This window comes from Oryzias latipes, chromosome 6 (assembly GCF_002234675.1).
Source record: "Oryzias latipes chromosome 6, ASM223467v1".
Taxonomy (NCBI): Eukaryota; Metazoa; Chordata; class Actinopteri; order Beloniformes; family Adrianichthyidae; genus Oryzias; species Oryzias latipes.
Window position 1 is genome coordinate 3,765,471 of NC_019864.2, and position 20,423 is coordinate 3,785,893.

Below are 20,423 nucleotides of genomic sequence, written 5' to 3' on the forward strand. Positions count from 1 at the left end.
GAGGTTCTGCCTCATCAGCACACAGGTTCACCACAAACTGAATATAAATGCATCACATGAAAAACATACTTTTTTCTAGGACACTTTTATCATTATTTATCACTGAAGCCCCTGAAAGAAACGGACCAGCCTCATTCTCCAAAACACACTAATTCCTGTTTGAACCTTATGGGCTATAGAAATAAAGAATGCTTCAAACGTGTTTACAGGGATATTTTATTATTAAAAATAACAATTTCAGCATCACAAACAACAATAACAATAGTGCTTTATTTTTATCTGTGTATCATCTGCAGCAGATAAACAGGATTGGAGACCATGTCGAGTCCACAAAATCATTTGAGATCACTTTGAGAAGTTTGCAGCCAACAGTTGGGGTCATTATTCCTATTTCAGAGTTTTTCATTGGACTGGCTTCATCTGCAGAATGTGCAAATGAAAAACCACTCATCCAGCATGTGTGTTGACTGTAGTTGGGCAAACTATTTCACCTTTGGGTCATCATAATAAATACAATTCTTGTTAACTTTATTTGTTGAGTGCTGAAGTGTGATTTTCTGGTGAAGCCTGTAAAGCGGTCTAAAACACAGGACCTGAGCTGCAGTGATGGAAGTCTTTGATCATTTGAAGTTATTTGTCATCTAGATGAGCAGTTATGACTTTAAACCACTGCAGGACGCGGTCTTTGTTCTTGTTGACCCAGTTCATGTTGACCTGGGTTTGCTCGATGGCTTTGTGAACGGCTCTGACGGTGGGACCCAGATCGTACTGCTCAGCGAAGCGCTGCAGCTGTGAACACAAAGGACAAAATCAGCAGATTTTAGCAGGATGTATTTTTTAAATGTCAATCATCAAGCAACTGCAGGATCAGAACTGGAAAAATGTGAATATTTCTGCAACAGAAAGCACCACGTCCCCCTAAAAAGAAAAGCATTTACCCCTCTGCCTTAACAGCAGAGTCAGTGACCTTTGACCGTCCGACCTTTGGTCCGTCTTCTGATAACGATCTGGATGTCTTCCCTTTATTTCTTCCACTTTTTACCTCAGGGCAACTTTCTTCAAGACACACTCCAATGAAAATGGTGCTTTTGGTGTATTTAACACGTTGTCGTGGCATTTTTCTGATAATGGAGGACATATAAAAAGAAAATTATGCTCAAAATGGCATTTCTTTGTGTTTCATAGCTACGAGCTCCTTGCTCTGTTCCATTCCAATGCATCCACTTGTAGACGACTAAACCAGGGGTCAGCAACCTGCGGCTCCGGAGCCGGATGCGGCTCTTTCACCCTTGTGCTGCGGCTCTATGTGATTTTGTAAAATAACTGTCATCTTCTAAGATTTTTGTGGGAGCGGGCAGGAGGAAGAGAGCAGGGTGAGCGCGCGTGTCTGCGCTGTGAAGATGACCAGGGTCTGTTATGGGATGGAAAGTTCTTCTAAAAAGACAGCCAGCAGCGATCTCGTGGGGGGCACAGGAGCGCCAAAATAAAAAGCCTTTTTTTTTCCTAGACTAAAACCCCCCATTTCCGCGTAAAATTAATTAAATTTGCGTTTGGGCGCCCCTACTATCCTATCAACTGTTTGCTAAGATGACCGTATGTTGCGCTGTCTGTGTAGAACCCGTTATGGGGGGGTTGCACGCTGGGGAAAACAACTTGGAGCTGCAGAGGATGTGAACAGGAAGAGAGGCGGGGCTTAGAGTCACCGTTTGTGATTCCAGACCTGCAACAAACTAATAGCTGCTTCTTAATAAAAAATAGTTGTCATCCATAAATGAATTTACTTTATTGGGTTTACTGGATTTAAAGAAAAAAAAAAGAAAGTAGTCTGCCTTTGTTTTCATCATCTTACTCATCTTAACTCTGGGTGTTTGACAGACTGAAAAGTCTTTTCAAGGTTGTCAAAAAAAAAAGATCAAAGGAAACATCACGCTCAATAGTAATTAAAATAAATACTTAAAAAAATATCCTGACAGCATTTTAAATCAATACAAGTATGGGCAAATTAAATATTGCGATATATAGCCAAAACCAGTGTTGCGGCTCCCTGTGGTTCCATTTCTGTGGTAAACAGATCCAAATGGCTCTTTGAGTGGTAAAGGTTGCCGACCCCTGGACTAGACCCATGTTGTTATTCACCTTTCAGCATTTCCCTTCAGGGGTCGCCACAGCGAATCCGCTTTCACTGTTGGCAGAGATTTTTATGCCAGATGCCCTTCCCGACACAACCCTGTATTTAATGCGGGCAGTTAACCTGTATCAGAATGCTACAAGTACATATTAAAAACACCATTTTCATTGGAGTGGGTCATTAAGCGCTTGTTCTTTCAAGAAAATGAGCTATATCCTAATCCATTATCTTGATCAAACAAATGTCATGTTATGATGAAGAATTATAAGGTCATTATCGCAAGAAAACGTTCTGAAAAATCTATTAGCAGACATGACAGTTCTCGCCTTCCACAGGAAACACCCGCAGCTTCAGAAAATAAAGATACATTCAAAAAAAGAAAGCGTCAACTGTGTGAATCAAAAACAGTGGAGATGAGGACTCAAAGGTGACTGAAGGAGGATTACACATCGCCTCGTCGTGGACTAAGGCCACGCTGGAGGAAGCATCTGATAAGGTATCAGAGTAATTCAATGGATGGATATTAATTAGTCTGAAACTGGGAAGAGTCCAGCCGGAACTACAGCTGTCACCTCAGGAGGGATATGTGACGAATCTTTACCTCTTCCACTTCAAACTTTGTGGAGAACCTTCTGGTCACGGCCTCAATCAGCCACACCGGGTCACTGGAGACACATACACAGCACTCCGTTAAAACAGTTTGGAGGCATTAGTCCAAAGCAGATCTGAACAGGTTGATTCATTTTATTGCATCATCTCGATAGACTTAAAAAACAAGACTGCCCATCCAAAAGTTCATACTTTGACACCAATGGAGTCAGCTTTATGGCAACAGAATAAACAGAGGGGTTTTTATGATGGAGACTAAACGATAAGCAGTCATTAAACAACATGATCTTTGCACTTGACTGTTTATTATTTTTGGTATTTTTATGGTTTTAACCACCGAGGATGAGATAAAAAAAACGACAACAGAGCTAGAATCAAGCTGCCACATCCACCTCCTGCTTACCTTTCTATATAAACTATCATCTCTTCACCTCAACCTTATTACTTCATTTTTATTTACTCTGCAATCAATAGGGATGATTCACCTTTCCCGCAATTTGGTACAAACCTCGATTTTTGTGCCTTGGTTTGGTTTTGGTTCGATACATGATTTGTTTAAAACAAAACAACAATAAAACCTAAAAGTTTGGAACAATCCTTTTTTAAATGTTCTAATAAGGAAGTAACAATGAAGCAAACCCTTTCAGTTGGCTTGAGCCCGGCGTAATAAAACACAACACGTGTTTTCTGTCCCCATGATTTGCTTCAAAGGTGTAACACATGGTTCAGTTTTAAACCGAGAGTCCCTCAATGTCCCTAAACCTTTAATAAAGCAATGTTGACTCAAAAAAAGACTTAGCATGTCCTTATCTGTGAAGCCAAGGCTGAAGTAACTGCTTACGTCTGCGGCTCTCATCCTGAAACACAATACTGGTTCTGTTTTTGGCAATTTTGCAATTTTTCAAAGAAAAGTGACTTTTGCCTAATAAATGCATGCCCTTAATCTCATACAGTCTCAGTTTAGAATTTATGAAACTATAGCTTTATTATCATAAGATATTGTTTTTTTACTCATAATTTCATGGGTTTGTTCTCAAATAATTTTGACTTTTGCCACTTTTATTCTCTTATTTTCATTTATTGTTTCCCTTTCATAGTGGTCTGTCGGAGTTTTTAGGCAACAGGTTGTCTAAAAAGTTCTGCATTCTTACTGGTGGTGACCATGATGGAATAAAAGCTGCTGAGAAATGTAAAGTGAAACAAACTCATATTTGATCCTGCTTGTTTTTAGCTTCTGTGACTCAAATATACAAATAAATTAGATGTGAAGACCGTGTCACACAGCCTCTACATACATTTTGAGCATTATGCACATGTATGCACATATATGTGGAAAATTTAAGAAAAGTTGTGGTCCTGGATCCCGGATGATCCACGTTAAAACCACGGAAGAAGTACGAATAAACCATGCGTGATTAGTGCTCTGTTTATTTGTAATTCATTAGTGATTCTTGCGTCAATTACGTAATCTTAACATGATTTGTGATACAAAAGTTATACATTAATAATAAATGCAAGTCTGTTAAACATATGTGGAATGGTTGCAGAAAGCCACAAATGTATGCATCTCGCAAAAATCCTGGACAATTGCGTAGGATTTATGTAGTAATCTGTTTACAAACTAAACTTAAACTGCGTAATTCTCAACCGACAAAAGATTAGACAGTTAGCTCAAATTCAAATTCTCATAAAGAACCTGTCGGCTGAACCACTCTACGAACATCTGGGCATATTAACGAATGACGAGCGCAAGAAACACTTATCAATTAGGAATATCACGCATGAATCACAAAAGACCCAAATTTTGTGTGTGGAATATGCACAAAATGTACGTAATGGCTGTGTGATACTGCCTTTAGTTTTTACTCTCCTTTGGCTCAGGCTCTAGTAACCCCAAAGAACTCACAAAAAAATTGATGACCAATCTGAGGAAAACATGTTTAGAAGGTTAATGAGCAGGAGAAACTGTGGTAATCTGCAGCTCACCCTTGGCTGACATAGTCCCAGTGAGCTCTGATGAAGTTCCAGGCCAGCGCCTGTCCTGCTGGGTTTTCAGCTACGTCATTCACAACAGAGGCAACATCCGTCAGACGGATCTTGTCGGGGTTCAGACTGTACTCCAGTAATCTGTGGGATAGAAAAGGCATCAGTTTGGTTGTCATCTTGTGTGTTTGGGTTTCTTTGACGTGATGGTTACTCCGACACGGCACCTGTTGAGCAGCCAGGTCTGCCTGGTGCAGGACAGAGCATGTCTGAGCTGATCCCTCTCAGAGCTGTCAGTGGAGCTCTGAAACTTCTCCCAAGCAAAGTCCCACTCCGCCTGCCCCCCCGCAGCCATAGCCTGGCAGTAGATGGTGGAGCGCAGGTTGACGTGAATTCTGAATGATAAAAGAAGGACTGACTTTGCTCATTTCTCATCATCATGACCTTGGACAGACAGGAAGAGGATCTTCTAAATCAGGAATACTTTGTGTAAGACCACATCAAAGAAAGTGAGACTTACAAAGAGAAAATTACTGATGACAAAGAAAAAGACAAAAGCAGCACAAACGAATAATGTGAATCCAGAGGTACATTCATTCTTCTGGTTAAACTCCTTCATACTCTCAGCTCTTTCAACCACTGATATGAAAACATTCAGCTCCTTTAGAAGATTCCTGCTCGTTCAGATGCTAATTTTCATAATTTTTGAAATCCAAGGGTATTTTATGTTCGTTTATTTCAAACTTTGTCCTGAAATCCAAGAGCTTTGGTAAAATTTCAAAGTTTCAGCAACACGTCAGACCATTCCTGAGTGTATCGTGGGTTTCCACACAGCATAGTATGGAAGCGATTTTGGAGCATAATTAGAAATAAAATTCAAAACCAGAAATGCTTTCTCATTTTCAAAATGAAGCTTCCCCGGACTAGCGGGCCGGGCTTAGCTCCGTCCGAAGACAAAGGTAGTCCGAGGGAGAAGCTTCGAACTGTGGCTCCATCCGAGCCCTAGCTGATGCATCCGGCGGTCCGGCTGTGGACCGCGGGGCTTCCGAAGGAGTGGTCCCAAACTCCAAACCGCATTAGGCGGAAATGCTACTACTCTGTCTGTGTCTCTTAGCAGCCAGACACCCCCCCCCCCCCCCCTCTGAAAATGCCAAGTGGAATTGAATAATGCGACAATGTTTGCAGGGTGGATGTGAAAATGTAAATGCAATCCCCTCTTTGCATTTTGGCTTTTACTTTGTAAATTCTGCTGATTTTAGTCTATTAACTGAATATGAGAACTTGACTGAGTGAGTGTGATGTCATCCATGGAAAATGGTTTACCTCCAGCTCAAACCAAATGAAGTCGCCATTTTTTCACAATACAAATGTCAACTTGTTGGAGCCAGACGTCGTCAGTTAGCAGTGATTTGTCCGAGTCAATCTTGGTCAATGATTGGCCACCACTCTCGCCAATCAGGAGTGAGTTTATTGGAAAGCCATAACCCTACCAGCAAGCTACACGAAACCAAAGTTTTGAACCTTTGACATGAGACCACAAACTTTTGTTGAGGCATCTGATTGGTCAATTTATAACTGGAATACCCAGTGATGAAAGTCAGGCAAGGAAAAAATCCCTGAACTTTTCTTTGAGCGATATGGCGGCGCAGAGAGAAATTTTTGAAAAATACATAGTCTTAGATGCATTCTGGTGCATTCTGGCAGCTCGTTATTCACTTCTTAATCAAGAAACTAAGACTAATTGGAGCATCATCATTTGTCATTCAAACCCCTAGTTTGACTTAACATTAAGGACTTCCTGGTCCTAAAAAAGAATTTGGATCATTGCTCAAAGTATAACAATCCTACAATCTAAGCTTTTCCTAAAATCTGCAAAAGATACAATTGCTAAAATATAGTAACATCAAAGCCCCAAATGGCAAAAAGAACACCAGTAACTATGATATTCTATGAAAATACCTCAGTTATTTATACATTATTTCTGCTTTAGAAATGACTGATGTACAACATTCACTTGCACTGTTTTCTCAAACTATAATTACATCAAAATATGGGATCTGCTTTAAACTATAATTCTATAACATAATACATCAATTCTTTAACACCAATACTAAGTAATCTGGGAAATATCAAAACAAACATACAAACTAAATTAAATATTGTAAACATTATTTTTTAAGGGAGTGCGGGTCCAAACCATCAAATACTTATAATTAATGTCAACTATACTGAACTAAATCATGGTAATTAGGAAATACAAATAAATTAGATAGAGAAATGTATTCAAAATAAAAACTGAAACTCAAAACTAAAACTGAAATTATTTCTGAATTTGGTTTTGAGATTATTTTACACAAAAAAGTATTTGACCTACACTACCTTAAAAATATTTTTGTTCCAGCCAAGACCACTTCAATTTGTTTTTTATCGTCTTCTCACAACTGAGGTCGTGACCACGCTCAATAATGACGATGCCTGCCATTATTTTAACACAAATTTGATCGCAAACTCTTCAGATTTGTTTGTGAAAGTTTAGCGTGGGTCAGCCAGTTTTGGTCTCTAGGGAAGCAAGTCACGCTGACCACGTGGTGCAGACAGAGCCAATCAGACCCGTCGACGCATCCGAAAGCAACTAAAACGTCCCGTCATTGGTCAATTAGGCCGGGAAGACGAGAGATGGCCGCGACCATAGAGGAAGCGATCCGCGGAGAAATATAGAAAATAAAGCTAAAATTCGCCGATTTCAGACCATTTTTTCATCCGGAAAGCGATTTGTCCGTAAAGATCAGGTCTTTATTTCCCGGAAAGTACGTTCGGTTTGCTCAAAAACCCGGATTTCCGGGAATTCCCGGAAGACTTTCATCACTGAATACCTTAAACTACAGAAAATAATATCATGAAAAAAATTGGGATTCTCAAGAACATGTTAAAAAAGGTATCAGATCAAGAACGGTATTTCTGACCAATAGAATGACTGAGTAACAGCTGTTTATTTCTTTATGGAAGGCTATGAAATTTTGGCTTCTCTGAACCAGCAGGTACTTCCTGTTTGGAAACGCCGGGGGGAGGAGTCACTCAGTCCATTTCTCAAAAAGAGTCAAAGTCTCAGTCACAGTTTTTGAAAGCTTCTTCAGGGACAGTTAGAAAGTGAAATACACTCGCCCTTACTTGTTGGTGCCATTGTTCATCCAATCTCCAAACTTGCTCTCAACCATTTCTAAGCATTCTGGGAGTCCGTTGGAGCAGGCCACCTTGATGGCGAGGATCTGGCTGTGCCTGGGGGGAGGGAATAAATGTTTAACACAATCTGCACCCACAGGCAAGAAGACTCGGTTTATACTTCTTGCATGAGGAAAGACTGACTTCATTGAAGATGAATGCATTTTGTATTCTGAGTTAAAAATTGACCTATTGGTTTTTTTCAAAGAGTCTGTCTGGAAATCCTAGATTCTCTTAACATTCACTGGAATCCCAGGCTGACATTTGATGGATGTCTTTCCCCTTTGACCGTTTACCACCAGCTTCAGACTTTGACAGAATCCTGATCTTCATGTTAAATGTGGTGGCCCATAAAGCAAAGATCGAATGATCTGAGGCTTGGGGTGTAGAACGACTGCTTCATTCTTTCATGAGCCGTTTGGCAGTCTGACTTCGCTCTGCTGTCTGGGCTCTCATCCAAGCTATAGCATGCTCTTCTAATGAGGAGTAATCTGTGTGAGGTTCACACCGAGCTAGAGTTCACCAGAGGCTTGACAATGGACTCAAAAAATCACCAAATTTGTTTTGGAAAACTTGAATACTGAAAGATCCTCTTTACTGTTTCAGCTGTTATTCTGATTGCTGAGGAAACCAGATAAAACATGAGTACAGGCATGCACATCTGCTGGGGCTGAGCTGTAAACCTGTGGATGATTTAGCTGCATGTGGTAGATAAGATGCTTTAACTGCCCAAATCAATCCTTCCTTACTGTAAGGAGTGAGTCTTCGGTACGTCTGAAGCGTTGGTTTCATTGGCGAAGAATTCATACAGTCCAGTGACCTGTGAGCGGAGGTACTCCTGCAGGGAGGGAGGGGGGGGGGGTTTACAGCACACTGTCAGGAATCGCCGTCCCTCTGGACTGAGCGAACTGTGGATTTGTTTCACTGCAGCAACCTGTCGCTGACGTCATTTACCTGCATAAGTCCGTACACCTGCGAGCGGTCAAACATAAGGAAGAAATACTCCATGTTCTTGACAGCTGAATCCCAGGGAATGAACTCCCTCTCATTCCGGAGGAAGAAAGTGAAATTCAGGGCCACGGTCACATCCAGTAGATTGGCCCTGATGGGTGGGTGGATGGGGGGGTTAGAGTGGTTTTCTCAAACTTCATGTTCACTCAGAGGGCAATAAATAATATGAACAACATGACAGCTGGAAAACAGAGGGGTAGAGGGGTTATGTGTGTGTCCCTGTGTGTTTTAAATATTTCTGAGTTTCCGTTTGAAATTATTTTATATTCTGTCAAGCACTTTGTGCTGCTTATGTATTAAAAGGATGTCATAAGGTTTTTATTTTTTCATTATTTAAAATTTTTCAAATGTTCCTCTTTTACATTTCATATGGCCAAAACAAAAAGATAATTTCCATTCTAAAAAGATCAAAGTGAATCTTCAGCTTTTGTGGGTTTTGTTGAACACATTGACTGTATCTGAGAGCTGGACCGAGTCAGTGTGACGTCAGTGATACAAATGTCGCCATGTTGGAGCCAGTTGACGTCAATAAGGAGTGAGTCGTCTGAGTCGGTTTGAGTCGTTGTTTCCATGACAACCACTCTCGCCAATCAGGAGTGAGCTTCTTGGAAGGCCATAACCCTATCACTTGCAAGCCAGTTACAATATACGAAATCTGTCAATCAAATGTTTAGAACATTTGACGTGAGACCACATCCTGATATTAAAACATCTGATTGGTTTAGAATATTAAAAAAAATAGAATTCTCAAGAACGTGATAAAAAATACATCAGATCAAGAATGGTTCTTCTGACCAATAGAATGACTGAGAAACAGCTGTTTATTTCTCTATAGAAGTCTATGGGGTTTTGGCGCCAGGGGGAGGGGTCACTCAGTCCAGTTAAACAGTCAATGGTTGAAACAGTCAGAAGGGTTTTTATTTCTTTTCAAATATTATTGTCATTAGCTGTTCAGCATCTGCTGCTAACATTTTTATCCCTTTGTTTTTAGTAAGAATATGCTGTATGTTTTTGCCTTATACCAATCAAAGCCCTGTCATGTCATGCGTGGAGAACAGGGGTGGAGCTTTAAGTGGAAATGGGATCGTGGGTCAGAGTCCGTACCTTGCCAGGTTGAGGGCATCGTCAATGAGCTGCCCTCTGTTTATCACTGGAATCCTCTGGAAAAAACAACAGCGAATTTCCTGTTAAAGCTGTAAAGATCCCCCCCCCCCCCCCCCCACGTGTGACTTATTAAGCTTATCTGTGATGACATTCATACTAAAATCATGTTTTATTGGAAGTAAAACACCAAGACTTTAAAAATGTGTCACTGGCACTTTGTGAACTTTCATTCAGTAGATTTTTTAAAAGTTTCATGGAGGTAAAAACTACATTTGTTTTCACTCTTTATGATAACAGTCTTTTATTTTTTTTTATATCCCTCACAGACTAGACTGTAAGGAGGTCGGACTCCAGACTCTGGAGTCTGACTGCGGTGAAGAAAGCCACATAATGAAAACTATCTATGTTTTGATATTACTTCAATCATAAAAAGTTAATAATATACTGCCATCAAATGTCAGGTCACTTAAGTTTTTTATGTGCTCTTAATCTGAAAAGCTGCCAACAGAATGAAGTGTTCTCTGGGATCAAAGAGCTATAGAACCTGACTCTGGGTTCTGGGCTAGGACTCACGTCTGGCTTATATTCCAGCTGCCATAGAAGGCGTTGCCAGTTCTCCAGGTTGTAGTTGACTCTGTAGAATCCCAGGCAGTCCACATTGGCCAGAATCCAGTCCTTTCCAGAAATGAACTCTTCCTTTTTCACTGTTCCAGAGGGAAAATGGGTAAAGCGTGAATGTTGTGAATCCATAGTTGTTAAACCTCTCTGTGCTTGTTTGACACATCTGTGTAGGTTTTCCCTAAGATTTCATTTTTTCAAAATTAATTCAGAATCTTTGTATTGTCTTCGGCATTGACCCCTCCGCTGGGGGAGCAGTGAGCTGCAGTCACAGCTGGCTCACGAACATTTTGGAGATTTAACTCCCCTTAATTCTGAGTGTCAAGCAGGCAGGCATTGGGTTACAAATTTAAAGTCTTAAATATAACTCCCTGTTTCAGAGCAGACACTCCACCACTGGGCCACTGAGCTGGGACTCTACTGTAGGGACTAAAAAAAAGGCTTCTAGATCGAATACTGTGCGGTTTTGTGCTCTTAAAACTTTAAAGTGGAACGAGGAGTTTCAGGGAACAGTGGTCTGCATGGTACCTGGTCCTGGGACAGCCAGCCAGAGAAAAGCAGTTTCAAGGCTACCCTTCATGAACCAGATGGGGATGTACCACCAATGGCTGAAAGAGACAGAGTGGAATCATGTCACAAAGGCGGTTTTCATCAAAGACTCTGAGAAGCTCCACATGGATCAGGTCAGGGAAGCAGCAGAAGGTCTGAGCAGTGGGGTAGGGGAGCCTTGAACATGAAAAAAGTTACACACACAAACATTGCCGGAGCGCCTAAATCAGCGATTAAGAACAGACATCTTTCAGACTCAACCCATAAGAACCCAAAGGCAAATCATGTGGGACATACTACAGACCAAGAGGACCACAGAAAACATCTCTGATGTTCTTCTGTTACACGGATGCCACCATGGGTTCTTCTGAGCAACATGAGTCACGTGTTGAAAAGTCAGACTCTAAATACATTTTCACAACAAACTGCAGCAAACAGAACTTTTGTCTTCCTGAGGATGCTCCAGTATTTTCATGTTTGTCTCTTTCCAATCCTCTCAGACCTTAGAAAGTTTTGCTCTTTACTGAATCTTTTTGCTTAACCCTTGTGCTATCTTAGATGACCCCACCCTTACATTGACGTGTTCTCCCTACCATGACAAAGGTGGATAAAGGTGGAAAGATTTCATGTAATCCATGGACACCAGTGAAGATCACAAATCATTGAAGAAAAAAGGTTCAGAGCACTGTCTAGTGGGTCTAGATCAGTGTTTTTCAACCAGTGTGCCGCGGCACACTAGTGTGCCGTGGGAGATGGTCAAGTGTGCCGTGAGAAATTGTCCTCATTAACTGATCTAAAAACATTTCCCATCTCCAGGAGTGTTCATCCAAACAGTCATCCAGTGTTCATCCAAACAGGCCCTGATAAAACAATGAGTAGTAAGGAATATAAAAGATGTAAAATACATTTTCTTTGCGTTTATTTTATTTTATTAAAGACATTTTGATAAGAATGACGGTACAGTACCGCGATTCAGCTGCACCTTCGGCTGTATTTTGGAAAAGTCCCGTCCCTTTAACTGTCTCCACCAATCATTCTTGGGGAGCTTAATCACATGTCATCGGTCTGACCAATCAGAAGTGCTTAAAGTCTTCACTTCCTTGTCCCGATTTAGCTCGTAAAGTCGCTCAGTTCTAACAAAAATACCAGCTAAAGCTCGTCTTTAGCGGTGTAGCTTTGCACAGAATCCGGTATCAGACCGTGGAACAAGTGAACTAAACAATGAAGCTCCGAAAACCGATCTCCAGCCGTTTTATGCACTACATCTCCCATGATGCATTGGGTCATGAGATTGACAGCGCACGAGGAGATCTGTTGTTAAACGTCTTGAAACAACGAACACACATCAATCTGTTTTTAAATCTTCTAACTTAACTTTTATTGCATTTTTTAGAAAAAAAAAAACAGCTGCAGTTTCCAGCTTTTTCTGACACAATTATCTCAAAAATGCATGTGAGATTGTGGAGGGACTGTAGATCAATACAGACTAGGAGTTTCTCTTTTTTTTTTTTTTTTTTGGATGCTGGTGTGCCGCGGGATTTTTTTTAAGGTTAAAGTGTGCCGTGGCTCAGAAAAGGTTGAAAAACACTGGTCTAGATGACCCAACTCCCAATGTTAAAGTGCCTAGGATAGCACAAGGGTTAAGCCTAAGTCAAATGCACCCATACGGGGTTGACTTGTCTGTGGAAGGTCATAGAGATGAGCCGCAGGCGAGTATTGCAGATCCCTTTGAGGCTTATGTGATGACACCTTAAGGGACGTCATTAAAATGGAATGTACCATTGATGTGCATATGTGTATTGTGAAGAATTTGTGAGGATATGTAAGTTAGATGCCCTTATGACACACAGGTGATGCTGCCCACCCCACACTCTAGTTGATAGTAAGGTGTGAGTACTGGCTCTGCAAGAGCTGCACGCACAGGGTGGGCAGGTGATGTGTAAGTGCCCGTTGGATGTCCGTAGATTGTCCACACAAACTACATTTTCTCATTTCTAACAGTCAGGCTGAGAGCACAGAGAGCACGCTTGAACGGCACAAGCAGGCTCCCTGGCCAGAGCGCAGCATTCAGGTTAAAAAATTCATAGGATGTGCCTGCGTCTCACCTACTTCCCTTTTACTTACCCTTAAGTGTTGTCTAAGTCTTCACTCCGCAGCATGCACATAGAAAAATGTGCATGAATAGTTTTGTTCTACAGGTTCATCAAGCTGTCTACAATCGTAAAATTTTGTGCGCGTCACCTGCATGCCCTGTACAGGTTTGCCCATTTTTCAGCCGCAGACAGCCTGATATGATGTGATTAAGGCCTTACCCATAATTGATTTATGCTAAAAACTCTTCCATGGAATCTGTTGGTCACTTTTTAGACTGACATTCTGAGGTGTGGACAACCTGACTTTAGTGGAACTGATTCGGGACGTTACAATCACAATCGTTGCAGTTCCAGGCTTTTAAGACAAGCATGTTTGTCAACCACTGCTTCATAAATGAACTAACTGAACTGAATTTTAGTTCAGAACCTTCATTGGACCTTCAAATGTGTGAAGAGGATCTTTGACTGTGTACGTACCTGGATGTGATGGAGCCGTTGAACAGGAACTGTTTCTGGAAGATTTCTCCATTGGTGGTGTTGATGTTGATGACGGGGTAGCCCTGCTTTTCTGTCCAGGTCTTCATCACTTTGGAAACAGTGAAAGTGTTCTTGACAAGTCGAGCCTGCAGACATGGCACAGCTACGTCACCCTGAAGTCAGCAGATAAACAGCACGTCTGTGTGCAGACGGAGGGGCCTTACGCTTTCGATGTGCTGCCAAAGATCCGTAGTCTCTGTCGTGGCTCCTCTGAAGGCTTTGAGGTACGTCTGCAAACAGCGAGGACAAACTCAGCTTCTCGCACACAAAGAGCGCACATTGAATCACTGAAATTCTCTCTGAGAAACAAGATGACACATTTCTGACTGGGTCAGATTTCATCTGCAACAGCCGAATCAGGCTCTTACTTTGACCCCCTGGTTGAAGGCGGTTTCTCCCACAAAGTCTGCCAGCATTCTCAGCAACATGGCCCCCTGCAGAGAAAACACAGATGCCGACAATTCCACATCAGAAACACAAGTTTCATGGGTGTCCCCTCATCACACGCTTCAAATCAACTTGATGGAAATTAGCTCTTAGAGCTATAGTCTGGTACAAAGTATGTTTTCTTCGATTAAGGCTCCTGTACATGGTTCCTGTCAAATAAAAAAAAATAAAATAAAATTAAAAATTAAAAAACCCTGCGACAGATTGGCGACCTGTCCAGGATGTCCCCTGCCTTCGCCCATAAGTGGCCGGGATAGGCTCCAGCAGCCCGTGGCCCCGAAAGGGACGAACGAAAGAAGATAAATGAATGAATTAAAAACTTTCAGGGCTGTTGCTAACGATGAGTTCAGAGAAAAGTCCCAGTGCTATCCCATAAACACCAACCACAGTGTTGAGGGGCATCAAAGGACAGCAGAACATAAATCTCTCTGCAGTCTTTGGAGGTCCACAAGACAACTCTGAGGTTTGTGTGAAACAACACTTCATCCAGACGTACCTCCAAAGAAAACCTTATCACAAAAAGCAGGCTTTTTTCCAGATTCTTTTTCTTTACTGTTTTATTTAACTGAGGTTTTTATTTTCCTCACTTTTTGTTATGAATTTTCCTTTTTGAAACCGTTTCTTGATTCTCAGTTCTGATGACTACTTCTAGACTTTCTTGTAAGCAGCCTCCAGCTTGTTCTCTTAGATTTGAAACTGCAGTAGAAACATGGTGTTTCTGTTGTAAACTACTGTGTCATCTGCACTTTTGTATTAGGTGTGCCCCCATTCCCTTAAATGGTGTATACTTATATAGCGCGTTTCTACCTTCTTCAAAGGCCCAAAGTGCTTTACAGACACATTCTACCACGGCACCACGGCCACCCCCTTAATGAGCATCAGTACTCTACCTTGCTGTAGCTGACGGTGTCAAACATCTCCTTGATCTCAGAAGGCGTCTGAACATCATCTGGAAGAACAGCGAGGGGCCGCGACGTGATCAGTGCATCCTCCTTTAACGCCTCGTGGAGGTCCCTCATGATTAAGATGTCTTTCTGAGGAGAACACGAGGAAACACCACAAATCACACTAAATGAAACAGAACAATGGTTTGGTTCTAAAACACACAAGACACCAAACCTGAACCCACTATTTTAAAGTCAGGCTCCACGTGGTCCACTGCAAAATAGGATGAGTATGTGGCAAAGCCCTCATTCAGCCAAACATCATTCCACCAGCTCATGGTCACCAGATTTCCAAACCACTGTTAAAAAAAAACACAGAGTCACACAAGGACGGAGGCTGTGGACTCAAAACATCTGTTCCTGTCTTACATGGTGAGCCAGCTCATGTGCGATGACAGTGGCCACCTTCTCCTTGTGTAACAGCGAGGACACGCCCTCCTGGTACAGCACAGACGCCTCCTGGTAAGTGATGAGCCCCCAGTTCTCCATGCCAGTTGTAACGAGGTCCGGCAGAGCAATTTGATCTGAAGGGATGAGCACAGACACAGATGAGCAAAAATATTCTGATGATCTACACAGGGGGCGCTGTCAGTCAGCCCCTACCAGTGACCACAGGGTAACAGTGGGACGGAACTAGTGATAAATGAAGGAGAGGAGGAGGATGTGGGCAGAGATGAAGGATATTCATCCTCAGGCATGATTTGAGGGGAGGGGCTTTGGGTGTAGGCCATTGACTGTATATGAGAACTGGACTGAGTGACTCCTCCCCCCGCCGTTCCAAACAGGAAGTACCAGCTGTCTCCAAGAAGCCAAAATCCCATAGACTTCTATAGAGAAATAAACAGCCGTTACTCAGTCAATCTATTGGTCACAATAACCATTCTTGATCTGATACTTAAGAGATAATGCCCCAAGACGAGCCCATTATCAGAATTAATGGATGACCCAGAGGTCTGTACTGTCTGACGCTTATACCACTTACAAAAGAAATAAATGTTAAATCATTTATCAATACTTGCAAATATTTTTACATTAAAATAGTTTTTCACAAGAAGTGGAATATGTGATACGCAGTGCGATGTGAGGTCATGGTAACAGCTACCAGCACTGACCTTGCTCTGCTGCAGCTGGTGTATGAGAACCAACCAGAATAGGGAAGTGGTAGACAACTAATTGTCATGTTAAGTGATCCAATGCATCATTTCGGAGGGAAACTTCACCTCTTTAGCCACATTCACATCCACATTCAAAATTGATGGAATATTAAATATTTTCATAAGTGACCATGGCATAAGCAGGACAATGCCTTTGAGGTGTGCATTATCAGGACATAATGGACGACGCAGAAGCCTGAACCATCTGCATACCTTGTCTGGCATTAGGCTTAAATCTTTTTCATGATATTTTTTGTAATTCCAGTTATTTAAGCCATAAACTGTAACATCAAATGCTTCAATAAAAGTATGTGTCTTGCTGAATATTCAAAATGTTCTCAAGCCCCCCGGTTGAAATGTGGACTTCCAACAAGCTCACTCCTAATTGGTTGCCATAGAAACGTCGGCGTCCATTTCGCACAAAGTGACTGACTTGACTTAATTTTGTTGGAACAGAAGGTAAACCATTTTCCATGGATAACATCACCCTCAGCTGGTCCAGTTCTCATATAACCTCAATGGTGGGGGGCAGACCTCATGTTTGCGGATGATGGTGGGTTTATCATCCCGGAAAAGAATGTAGAATTGCAGGAGCAAAAACCAAATCTCACTGGATTCCTCTCACTCTTTTCTAGTTTTTGCAGCGAGTCAGAGACTCAAAGGAAGTTCAAAACCTGCTGACCAGTGTCTTAGAGTGAAAACAGCCAAGCAGCTCAGGTAACAGTTCTGGTCCAAGGCCAGGTCTAGCTTCACTACCAGCTCATGAATTTGCTAAATCTGTGTTACAAACTGACATCCCCATCAGTGAAATATCATTAAACAAGTCATAGATAGGCAACAGGGGCAAACTCAGGATCCAACCAACATATCCATACTTATCAACAACCCATACAAAATGTAAACTCTGTTTATGGGGGTGGTCTTTTTCTAACTTTTTAAATCAGACATATGCCCTTTAAGGATATTAGAAAATATTTCCAGCAGGAGTTTCTAAAATAATCTTCTTTTGTTCAAAAAACTGGACAACCAAACTATTGTGGTGACCTGGGGGTTTGCCCCACCTTCAGCTCCTAAGGCTCATGGCAAGTGGGGAATCTTGGATGTAAAGTTCCTCACCATGAGTGAGGAGGTTTTGAGCAGAAGTTTGTCTGTTTTTGTGTTTAAATCAATGGGCATTGATGCTGGAAAGGAGATTATGTTTCTCTGCCTCCTTCTTCCTCCTTGAGACTGTCTAGGGTCGTATGGTGCACAGACAGTTCTATAATGCAGCCAGTTAAATAGCAGCTCAGCTCTCGTTTCCCCACTACAGTGATGTACCAGCTGGGTCGTTACACTATTTTTGACTTCTAAGGTGACAGATTTTTACCGCTGTAACCCTGAGATATGGAGAATCCATAGGAAAACCCCTAAAAAACTGACAAACAGATCTGACAAAATCTCACCAATCTTGAGTGGTTGATAATTAATTTCAAAGCGGTCTTCGTAAAACAGCAAGATCGTTCTGGTGATGTTGGCGGCGTAGATGGCATGTCCCGCCTCCTTGGCCTCAGGGCGAGTGTAAGTCTGAAACCCAAAGCAAAGCCCTATTATCTGAAACCGTACCAGGCCGGACCTGTTTAAACACTCACTAACAGATTAAGTCATGAAAGATACTGTTTTGACACAGTTTCAGGAATAGCTGCACAGCACATCTTTTGGAGTGAACTTACTTTGATGCTCACGCGGCCTTTTGGTGAATCTGTGGCTTTGAACTCGGACACAGTGAAGCCGAACAGGTAGGTGGACATTTTCTCCGTTGACACAAAGCGAGTCTGTTTCCATTCCTCGCTCATTATGTCGGAGCCTAGATGAGAGCATAGTGGAGATGATCAGTAGTCATTGGAAGGCACGGTGACAGGAGAATAATTGCGTGTTTTTTACCCTCCATTTCTGCATTCCCTTGAGCGAAAGTCCCAACTCTGTGAAAGAGCGTAAGCTTGAATACAGCCTTCATCTGCGGCTCATCGAAGCAGGGGAACAGCGTCCTGGCTTGTGTCGGCTTCAGGTGTGTGGCAGCAGCGTATCTGCAGAGGTTGTGTGGGGGAACATCACAATATGCTTGACGAAACTCACAGGAAGTTCTGCACCCTGATTTATTCATCAAAAACATTGTTTCTGTTTTCCTGGAGTCATTTTTAGGAAGCACACATCTAGGAGGACTTTTAGGTTTTCTGCCTTTATCTCTGTCCTTCTTCTCTTTATTTAATCTTCTTTCAGTGTAAAACTTTCAAAACATTTCTTTCTCTGACAACTTGTCTGGACCTTTATGTCAGACCTATCTAGGAACAAATAAAACATTAAGAAAGACGCTTTCTCTCATTTGTCTAACAGATATGATATTTCTGATTAATCATGCAAAGCTTTGGTAGTTTAAATAAGCAAACTGTTACATTCAGCCTAAAGACCCACTCTGAAGAGAACTGTGTTTTTGGTATAGTTAACATATTCTTTTTCTGATGATGGAGGAGATATCTAAAGAAATTAGGATTAAAACTGCATTTCTGAGTATTTCTTTATTCAAATGGGAAAAAAAGATTTTTGAAAAAGATCGTATTTGTGATGTAGAAAATAGATTGCACGGGCCTTAAGCCTACTGCTCTACTCAATTCTGATGCATCCACTGTCAGACAAATGGATCCATGAACGTCTTTGTTTTCCTTGTCTGAGCTGGATTCTGGATCTAAACTGTACGGCTGGATAGCTCCAGTATAGCTCACTATTTTTGTTGCACTGGTAATATTAGGTAGGGGGTATGAAGGGCTGTAAGCTAGTGGAAGAGAGTGTAAACAGATAGATGACAGAAATTAGGGGAAATTAGGGGCTTTTACTCCTTCAACAGACCCACCCACAACTCAGGGGTATTTGTCTACTGAACTACTGCTGGTCTGCAGAAACTATGTCCTACAAAACAACACAGGTTTTTTTATTTCGGCTAAAAATGGTATCGTCATTATTATTACAAGACCACTGAAAACACTAGATCAAAATATGATCAGAGTTGGACTTTAATCAACATTTTCAAGCCTTGGAGGGTTTTTTTTGCCTTCAGGAAAGAAACGTTCTCCCAAACAAAGAAAAATATGACTCCGTTTTATGAAATGACAGCAATCTTTAAATTCTTTTGTGTTTTTGGATTCATTTTGATGCCATTGCTTTAGCGAGTGTAAGACTTTATATCAACGGGCAATAAGATAAGAGCACACAGTTTCTGAGTGAAGGTTTTAGGGATTTCCCTGGCGGAGCTTTCTTCACTCACCTCAGCGTGTCGGAGTATTCCTCAAAGTCTCTAGAGGGGTAGGCTTCAGTATACGTGCTGACAAAGAGAGATTCCAAATATGTGGACATCTGTCCCTTGAAGGACAGAAAAAGGCTGTAGTTCATCTTTGCTTGCAGTTTTTCCTCCAGCTGTATCACCAAAAACTCACTTTGGTTTTGGTACTGTGTCATGGATTTAATCTTTATGCCGATGTTGTATTCTTTGTTAAGGAGGCGGGAGGGGTGGTGGGACACATCCAGGTCCTTGCAGTGCAGGTAAATGAGGTCAGTACTCTGGACAGTGTGGAAGTGGATGGTGACATTCCCGGTAAAGAGTGTGCTCTGGTTGGGACTGGTGACGTTGACCTCCTCAATGATCCTGCTGTAGAAGTCAGTGTGAAGGCTGATCTCGTAGAGTTCGGGTACCAGGGTCTTCGGCAGCCTCATGATGGGTGGCGGGGTCGGGGAGGGGGTTGTTGTGTCCGGTAAAGCCGTAGCGTTGATGCCGTTCATTTGAATCTTGAACAGGGTCACCATAGCGACCATGCCGCCGATGGCAGAGACCGTCAAGACCACAAAGGCAACAGCCAAACCTTTGGACAAAGAAGAGCGTTTGGCCATTTTGTGGCCCTTCCTGGTGTCAGCCGGGACGTTCCTGTGGTGAAGACTGATCCACACTGATCTGTAAAGAATCCACTGGTCTTTTCCCCATAAACAGGAACGGCCCAGCAAT

The 20,423-nt window shown here is 41.9% G+C and overlaps 1 protein-coding gene across 1 annotated transcript; it reads right to left on the reverse strand.

The window, feature by feature from the left end:
• Positions 1 to 243: 243 nt before the first annotated feature.
• Positions 244 to 20,402, reverse strand: LOC101171894 (aminopeptidase N). The gene is made up of 20 exons (XM_023955482.1): positions 19,692 to 20,402; positions 18,317 to 18,459; positions 18,106 to 18,239; positions 17,839 to 17,959; positions 15,612 to 15,766; positions 15,428 to 15,541; positions 15,189 to 15,332; positions 14,220 to 14,285; positions 14,016 to 14,081; positions 13,792 to 13,937; positions 11,201 to 11,280; positions 10,628 to 10,758; positions 10,055 to 10,110; positions 8,894 to 9,041; positions 8,689 to 8,777; positions 7,889 to 7,996; positions 4,948 to 5,115; positions 4,724 to 4,864; positions 2,730 to 2,793; positions 244 to 789 (listed from the first exon to the last, which is right to left on the reverse strand). The coding sequence occupies exons 1-20, from the start codon at positions 20,309 to 20,311 to the stop codon at positions 631 to 633; spliced, it is 2,853 nt and encodes a 950-aa protein (XP_023811250.1). The 5' UTR covers positions 20,312 to 20,402; the 3' UTR covers positions 244 to 630.
• Positions 20,403 to 20,423: the final 21 nt, after the last annotated feature.

Excerpts from the sequence above, each read along its gene's own strand:
- LOC101171894 (XM_023955482.1), bottom strand. The coding sequence starts at position 20,311 with ATGGCCAAACGCTCTTCTTTGTCCAAAGGTTTGGCTGTTGCCTTTGTG. Across the intron at positions 15,767-17,838 it reads TTATCAACCACTCAAGATTG|ATCAAATTGCTCTGCCGGAC; the intron begins GTGAGATTTTGT and ends TCATCCCTTCAG. Across the intron at positions 10,759-11,200 it reads GCTGGCTGTCCCAGGACCAG|TGAAAAAGGAAGAGTTCATT; the intron begins GTACCATGCAGA and ends CCTCTGGAACAG.